General features: G+C 41.2%; 1 protein-coding gene across 1 annotated transcript in view; it reads left to right on the plus strand.

The window, feature by feature from the left end:
- Positions 1-9,213, plus strand: part of CBR4 (carbonyl reductase 4) — a 31,581-nt gene that overhangs the window by 18,274 nt on the left and 4,094 nt on the right. Inside the window, exon 4 of the mRNA XM_018560047.1 lies at positions 5,068-5,204. Coding sequence (XP_018415549.1) covers positions 5,068-5,204 — 137 coding nt within the window. The remainder of the gene's footprint in view (positions 1-5,067; positions 5,205-9,213) is intronic.

A 9,213-nucleotide genomic window follows, 5' to 3' on the forward strand; every position in this document is an offset into this window, starting at 1 on the left:
TTTTTTTATTATCTTATTTTGTTATTTTTTATCAAGCTGGTATCAGCACACAATCCAAAAAAACATAACCTCCACACTTCACACAGTAGAACAACCAAAGTTCAGTAGACAGGAGCAAATGCTTAAAGTGTAGGTTTTATTATACCAAAGGTAAACTTTTAGGTTATTTGTATGTAAGACACTAAAAGGAGTGAATGTATAGGACTTTTCTTTGTAGGGGTTGTGTCTGGCAGTGTGTCAGCACTTCCCTGCTATGGCAGACTCCGTTAAGATGACAACTTAGATGGAGGGCACCACATAAATCATTGCTACTGAGTGTCCTCCACTAGAGTTATAGCAGTTTTTGTAGACACTCCGTCTCAGGGCTGTCTAGGAGCTAACCGCCATGGAATGTTAATTGTTTTTATATTTCCTGTTAGAAGACACCCACAGACTGATATTACACTTCCTAAAAGTGTGAAATATAGATATACATTTTTGCTAATGAAATATGCATACTCCCCCCTCCCCCCCAACTTTCTGAGATGATAAAGACAGACACCTTCTAGCACAATGAGGGGAAATTATCAAAACTGGAGCAGACAAAAACTGGAGTAGATGTGCGTGGCAACCAATCAGCTTCTGTCTTTCATTTTAAAATCTTAATTGAACAAACTGGAGAGAGAAGCTGATTTGGTTGCCATGCACATCTACTCCAGTTTTTGTCTGTTCCAGTGTTGATAAATTCCCCTCAATGTATTTAGACAATGTACACACACCTGCCACACTATTCACTATTCATGAAAATGTTTTACATGAGACAAAAATTAGGGACAGTTGAGCAGGAAAGAGGGACAGAGTGATTTGGTTCCTAATGAGGGACAATCCCTCTAAATCAGGGACGGTTGAGAGGTATGAATATGCCCCGTTCACACTTGAAAATGGGGCTGATTAGTAGTGATGGGCCAAACATACCTGAGTTCGGTTCAAATTCGTACTTTAGAACATGGAAAAAGTTTGAATTCGAACGCAAGCTCAATGCAAGTCTATGGGACCAGACTCTGGGACTCTGAAAATCAAATGTCCCCATTTAGAAGCCCTATATGCAAGTTATTGGCCATAAAAAGGTATATGGGGATCCGGGTACTGCCCTGGGGGGACATGTATCAATGAAAGAACACTTTTTTTTTAAAAATCCAGTTTTTAAAGGAGCAGTGATTTTAACATTGCTGAAAGTGAAACAATAAAAATGAAAAATGAATTTAAACAGCGTGCTTGGGGGGTTCCTTTAAACTGCTTGTAAAGTGGCACATCTGTATCATGTACAAAAAAAATTGTGTGGGGTTCCCCCTCAAAGTCATACCAGGCCCTTAAGGTCTGAAAAAAGGTACCCAGATGCAGCCCCCCCCTTGTGAATGAGTAAGGGGTGCTTGAACCCCTTCCCATTCACTAAAGGGTTAAAACAATTCTTTAATTGAAATAAAAACACAACAAAGGCTTTTGACAAGTCCTTTATTGTTAAAAAAGAAAAAAAAAATCCCCCCAAAAATGGATCCACCGACATAATCCTAGGGTCAATCGCAACATCCAGCGTTGTCCATGACGACGACTCGACAAAATAAAAAAATTGAAATGATTATTTTTTTAAATGACGCCCGCCGATCCGTCCGCTTGCGACGAACTCCCGACACAGAATGGCATTCTGACAGATGGCGGCAAAATATAAACAATGTTTACATTTTTATGTCACCTGACAGGTGAGCCATGATTGGGCAAAGTCATCATTACTTTGCCCACTCATGGCTCTTACAGAGTACTGGGCCCTGATTGGGCAAGGTCTTGCCCCTGACCTGAGGTCAGGTGCAAAGCTTTAGACAATCAGGGCTTCACAAGGCACAGCGCCGAACACACAACATCGAGCTCATCCCTACTGAATAGATGAGTCTCATAAATCGCTCTGTGAGACTCACATGAACAACTAAGTTCACATGTAATCGTAAATGCTGCGATTACTTGTGGACAATCGCTAACTGTTTGTTTCCAGGGCTGATTGCAGGTAAACAGCTGCAGGTGCTGTCAGCTGTCAGTGCTTTGTACAGCGCTAGAGTCTGCGCATGAGTCTAAAGGTGCCCATACACTGCTCGATTCTCGTACGAGAATTGAGGGAAATCCCGCGATCGTACGAGAATCGAGCAGTGTGAACGAAGACGTGCGACCGTTTCTACTATACGGTCGCACGCCTTTTGTCTAAGGAGCACGCTAGAAAACCAGCCGAAAATCGTACGATTTTCGGCTGGTTTGAACGGTGCTCGGGAGACAAATGGCGAACGGGCCGGTGTGCGCACGCGCACACTGCCCGTTCAGCATTGCGGTCATCAGAAAGCCCGCCCCTCAGGGGGGCGGGCTTGCGATGATTGAGAGTACGATCTGCCTGTCCAAGATGGGCAGATCGTACTTTTTAAAATTACTTTACAACCATCGCAAGACTAAGGTCTTGCGATGGTTGTAAAGTGTACAGCCACCTTAAGCAATTTGTGAGACTCATGCAATCGGCCCCATTAGTAAGTGTGAATGGGGCCTGAGTGAAGTCTAAACTAAAATGTTTTAGAGTGTTAACTTTGCAAACTTTGTTTAACATTTTTAGGCATGGTGTGTCCTTTCTTGAATAGAAAATTGTAACATTAAAACAGGATATATAATACATGAAAAAGCACTTTGTGATATGTTTCCTCTGCATAAATAGAGAATATCATGAAAACAGTTCTACATCTAGTTCTCTTTTGCTTGATTTTTTTTAGCTTTTTTAATGTTACAGGCATCTTATAAAAATACCAAGATAAGCAGGCTGGGTGATTTATAGTCATCCCTGTAATTAGATTTAAAAGTACTAGGTTTTCAGATTCATGTTATCTCCCCAGTTGTCCAGAAGGTGGTGCAGCCTCCCTTCACAATGTACAATTTCTTTCCTCTCGTAGAAAGTGCCTGAAAATATACTTCTGACATTTCAGCGTGGCGGAAATTTGATGGGTACGTTTTACAGGGTTATTCACAAAAGGGGTGAAGAGTTTGGAGAAGGCAGGAGACGTGTACAATCTAGTACAAAATAGATGATTTGGTACAATCGTCCACTTCAGATCACTTTCCAGTTCAGCTATTTTGTACTAGATTGTTCACTTCTCCTGCCTTCTCCAAACTCTTCACCTCTTCAACCCTGTTAATAGTTGTAGATACCTAATAAATAATAATTTCTCTTCCGTTCATTGAAGGACACAGCCGGATCTTTAGAGTTTGACCAATGGCGTGAAAAATGGGGACATTAAGGTAGATGTCCTTGATTGTTGATCAGGCCAGATCTTAAGATCTATCTGTGTCCTTCAATGAGCGCAGATAAAAGGATTTTACAGTGAGTACAGATATCCCATTTCTTTTTTTTACTAGCGGACAAAATAGATCTAAATGTACACACAACGTTTAATAAAATATATGTATATGTATGTATACCTTGTTTCAATTTACACAGAGTTTGTATGCTCCTCCTATGTTAATGTGGATTTCTTCACAGTGTTTTGGCATTTAACTAACTTCATCTCAGAGTTTTCTCTTGTAGGTACATATCTGACTCTGTCATGGACAGTGAAGTGTGCTGCTGAATTCGATAGTACTAAAGTCCAAATTCTTTGCAGCCAAAATGGTTTGCATGGGCTTTGAACTTAGTCACCTGTTTAGAAAGGCCAATAATAAGGGCTTTGTTATGTGTTAGGCTCCTACTATGAAAGGATGGGTTACCAGCAGTCATTTGTTTCTTGGGAACACGTGGCTTACAGTTATCCAAAATAAAGTGCAGGAAGTGGCTCTGCAAAATGCATAAGATATGAGAGGGAATCATAATGGGAAGTAGTCTAAAGGGATACAGGAGTTCTGGCAGAATGGTCCGTGTGGGCCCTTTGAACATGTCTGCTACTGACAGCACCAGTGTGGTCTGCAGCCTCTGCATGCAATGTATCAGCTGTGGTAAAAGTACCGGCCATTTGAGTACCGCATGCATGAGAAAACACATGACTCTGCACCAAAGTGGTCTATGGTAGCAACACCTTAATGACACAAGTCAGCAGCAAAAGGTCCACACTCCTCCTTCTCTGCGTTGCTCACTTTCCACATTCTCCCCCTACAAGCTTCTTCTGTTGCATCTGCCACCATATCTACTTCCTCTAGTGACAGGGAGGGAAGTCTCACATAGGAATTCAGGGGCTAAAGATACACCACATCAAAAGGGGACGAGGGCCATGCTGAGTAGGGTCAAGTGAATGCTTGAACCTCTGCAGAATTCTTCTACACCTATCCCACCATGTCCAGCAGCATCCTTCCCAAAGGCAGGTGTCTCTTGTAGAGCTGCTGGAGTGGAAGAAAAAATGTCCCCAAACCCCCTATGACATACGCTTAAACTGTTTTCTGTACATCACTCTTACAACTTTCCGTGCACCTGATTTTTCTAGTGCCATCATATTCTACAGTGAGCTGCTCAACATGCTTACTATCTGGTGCTATGTAATGGCTGTCCATTGTGTTCTAGGGGGAAGTTGCAAATAGTAGAGGCAGTGAGAGAACACAGCGATTGTTCACTGTCCCTTTTATAGGGAGCACATAGTTCAAGGTAGGTAAGGGACGAGTATCCCATATTCGAATTCCAACCAAGGGCCAATAGTGACAAGACTGCTAACCACCATGCTGCCATCATTTGTGTATGTGAGGCTACAGATCATTGGTGCACCATGAACACCAGAATTACAGTGATCTTGTGCTCCGTTCAAATTGCTGCCACGGCAAATGTATTTTCCATAAGTGCAGAGCCGGCTCTCCTAAGTGCAGGAATGTGTTTCCCCAGCAGCTGATATGAAGGGAAAGAAATGAATTGCTGCAGTACAAATGCCTATTTCCCCTGGTTTTACCTCTTGAGAATCATTTTACCTCTTGAGAATCATCCCATCATTGAAGGTCTCGTCAGACATGCATTTTGGGGGGGGGGCAGTGCAAGGAAATGCTGTGTTTTGAATGGTAAAATAAAACAAGTGTGTTTTATCATTATTCCAGGGATGGACTGTTAATGAGAACTAAGTCAGAAGACATATTATCTCAGCTCTCCGTCAACCTCATAGGACCAATGCATACTTGTAAAGCGGCATTGCGGAGCATGGTCCAGCAGCAGGGTGGCGCTATTGTCAATATAGGTAACTGCATTCTGTTTAAAATGGTTGTGTTTGCAGCATGTCACTGGAGACAAGTAAAGTAGTACATTTATTTTATTCATGCTTTCAAAAAGTTAAAGGGTATGTATAGCAAAACTTCTTTTTTTATTATTTTGGATAGAATAGGGAAGGAATCAAAGCCCTGTCAGGTTATTGTTTGGTGTTTGCATACTGTTAGGGAGATTTCTCTTCACTTCCTGTCCTAGAGATACAACAGGGAGTTAGAGAAAATCTATCAAAGTGTGGAGAACTCCCCTCTTGGACAGGTGTCCTCAGTGAAAGATTTCTCCTAACCTCTTGGTCTAGGGACAACCCTAACATTTTGGATTTCCCCTTACTTTGTTTATTGGCGACAACAGTGACCAGTACAAACAGAGTGGTGTATTGGACACAGACAGCAATAAAAACTTCACAACGTGTCTAACCCTTTCTACTTTTGCATTTATACTGTACACTTGATTGATAAACAGGGTGTTGGCAATACCAACCAATCAGTTATTAATTTCCGTAGTCTAATTTGTACATAAAAACATGGATTCTGATTGGTTCCTATGGACAAAATCTAATCTTGAGTCAACTTATGTGTGTTGGAATTAACCCAAGTGTGTCATCTTTATATAAAATATAAATAACGACATCATATATACTGTCCCATAGTATATGAAGCTCTCTATAGAAATTATTTATAAACCCCGATATGTTACCTTCTGTTTTGGACCATTTGTACTGTTGGTTACAGTTGTTCAAATTGTAGGTCCCATGGAGGGAGAAGCTAGCTGAGTATCAACCATTCCAGTAGGCTGGAAGTGTCACTCGCAGTATGCCCAATTATGAACAACAGATGGAACTTGGCAGGTTTTTGAATGAAGTAAAGATTTTCTATGCTATAGGGAAAATGTAGAAATGTTAATGGTGTCCAAGCAGTACCCTAAAATGTACCTTTTGTATGGAATTACTCCAGAAATGTAGCAGTGCACTTCCTGGTATGCAAGGGTACTCCTAATAATTCCTATTGCTACAGCCTTATAGCTGTATATCTGCAGTGTGAGATTTAAGGCACTGCCATATATTGGAGTGAGATTTAGTAATGCCACTACTGTGCTGATCTCTATTGTTCTTGCTAGAGGATTCGTCGTGAGGAAGTAAAGCCCTGGCTCTGGCTCTACCAAGATGGCCACTTCCAGACACAGTACAAAACAAGGCATTGAAGTCAATAATGGGGAAATATCAGTTGCAGGGTGTGCACAGGCAATGCCGGAGACTAGTCCCATGCCCCTACAGCTTCCAGAGATCCTCCTCTGGAAACACAGGCAATGCCGGAGACTAGTCTCATGCCCCTACAGCTTCCAGAGATCCTCCTCAATGTATCTTAAAGTATATACAAAATCATCTGGCAGTCCTGCAAACTGTCGCATCACTTCCCAAAATGCACTGTGCACCCAAAAATTGTGCAGAAATAAAGTAAATGTTTGGGCATTTTAAGCTAAAATAGTAGGAATTCATCTCTTGCTCCACTGTCCAAGTTGTGCAAAGTGGAATTTCACTATCGTTCTTAATAATCTCCTTATAAGCACTCCTTACACAAAAACAGCATCAGTGATCGCAAATGTCACGTATCTGAAAATATTCAAATAAATTGGAAAATAATCCTTTAGGAAATCCAGATGTAATCACTTTCCATACATTTGTTTTCCTTGTTGACATGTCGTATATCAAATGGATTAGAACTTTTATTGGATCAGTGATAATGTTTATGGCAAACATACTGGTTTCAATGAAGGGATATATTGACCAGACAAGTGATTCCAATACCAAATTAACCCCTTCGTGACTGACGACGTACAGTGTACGTCGCCAGAATCGGGGCTGTTTAAACAGACTCCCGGTGACTTTTGCAACAAATACTGATAACTTGCACTAAGCAGATGTCTTGGCTATAAAAAAAAATGTGCATTAAAAGCTATCGCATGCTTTTCAATAAAGAGCAATGCTTATCACATATGCCTGAAGAAAGGCTGGGCCTTTTTGTTTCCATGGCAGTTACTTAGGATTATATAGATGAAGATATTCCATTAATGACAATGTCATATTTTATAAACTCTGTGACACAGTATGGTAATGAGGAACTAGGCAACAGTTACTTCAGAGATGTTGCAAGGTCTCTGTGAGCTGGCTGTATGTGTCTGTTCAATCCACTTCCAGTTAGGACAAACATGCAAACAAAACAAACATATTCTATACATCTTTCCATTTAGAGCTCCAGAAGATCCAAGCCCCATGGCTCAATAAAGAGACACCATGAATGAATCTCCATCATTGGATACATTTGCTAATATATGGAAAGTGTGCTAACAAGAATCATTTGTGTTCCTCTTAGCAACTTATCATAATCTTTGTTTCTGTTTCAAAAACTTTCAACTCTAAATGACAGATGCTGATTGGATGCTATTGGCAAGCATAAATGTTCTCTTAGCTCTGGTCAAGTAATAAGCGCCATAATGTGCAACATCATCAGCATTATTATCTCAAAATCTCTCCAATTCAAATTCACTTAGCGGTCCATTCAAAAAGCTGCATTTTAGATGCGCTTAGGTCTGCCAGCTTTGGAAAACTGAAAACAGTGGAACACTATTAAATTAATGGGAGTTTGATAGAAAAAACCTGGGAGGACAGGAGGAGAGCATTAAGCATAGAGAATGGGCTGTAAAATGCAGACTGTGGTGTGCAGAGCCGGACAAGTATAACGTAGAATGGAGAGCAATATCTGCTTCTAAATATTCCCCTGTTTTTATAGTGTAAAGTAAAAGAAAATGAGCTCTAAACTCATTTGAGGAAGTACTCCAGTGTGGTATATTTGCATCTAAACTAACCAGAACAGAACACATTGCTCTCATAAAATTGTAGATAAAAAGAAGAGGCATATATACATATTAGGAATTTTTAGACACCAGTTCAGATACCAGCGCAGATATTTGGCATTTTCATTAGAACTACCAGGGTTGCAGCGGTTGCAGCTGGGACCTGGCTCTGGCGCTCCACCACTGTCCTGAAATCATTAGTCTGTATTGTTTTAGAAAAACTGTCACATGACAATAAACAAAAATGTATCAGTAATTTTATCTGTGAGTACTTGGACAAGTATCAGTACTATCAGTACTTGTAGCTGGTCTGTAAAAATGGTATTGGTGTATCCCTAACAAAAAAAAGTGTGTGTGTATATATATACTTACCCATTTATATTGCTATATATATAACAAATCATACATTAGAACAGGGATGCACAAATCCCAGGAGCCCCGTAGCCAACGCTCCTTAAAAATGACAGCTGCCTCCCAACATTTGAGTTTTTTTTCTACTCTGGTCTTGGAGCTGGAGAAGTATCAGTACTTGTCCTTGTACCAAGTACGGTACTTGGTATCTGAACATCCCTAATACAGATATACTGTATATTTATATACAGTATCTATGGTGATCAGGAGTGTGCATGATAATGTATAATAAAAGAATAAATATCATAGGAAATAGCTCAGTATAACAAGGAATCAGTTAGAGTGATGCTGCTAAAAGACGAGGCTAGGTCAAAGACTATGTAGACCAGGGCTCAAAATTTCCACTCGCCTGCTTGCATTTGGCGAGTAGAAATAAAGTGAGGGCGAGTGGAAATTTGGGTCTCCAAGTACCGGTCCGCGGGCCAATTCCGGCCCGCGAGCCGGTACTATTTGGCCGGCTGACTCCACGGTCTGCATCTGTGTTGCATGCAGACCGCAGAGCTGATCCTCTTAGCTCCGGCTTCCTTCGACTGGAGCTCTGACAGTTCTGAGCTCCGGCCGACAGAAAAGGATGTATTAGTGAGGTCTGCAGACCTCACTAATCTACCCCTAGAAAACCAGGGATCGATCCTCCTCACAGCCTCCTCCCTGCAAAAGACGTGAACAGGTGAGGGGGCTGTATTATTATTTTGTGGGGGGGGGGTGAAAAAGGGGGGGGGGAG

This window comes from Nanorana parkeri, unplaced genomic scaffold (genome assembly GCF_000935625.1).
Source record: "Nanorana parkeri isolate BGI_ZX_2015 unplaced genomic scaffold, ASM93562v1 scaffold428, whole genome shotgun sequence".
Classification (NCBI taxonomy): domain Eukaryota; kingdom Metazoa; phylum Chordata; class Amphibia; order Anura; family Dicroglossidae; genus Nanorana; species Nanorana parkeri.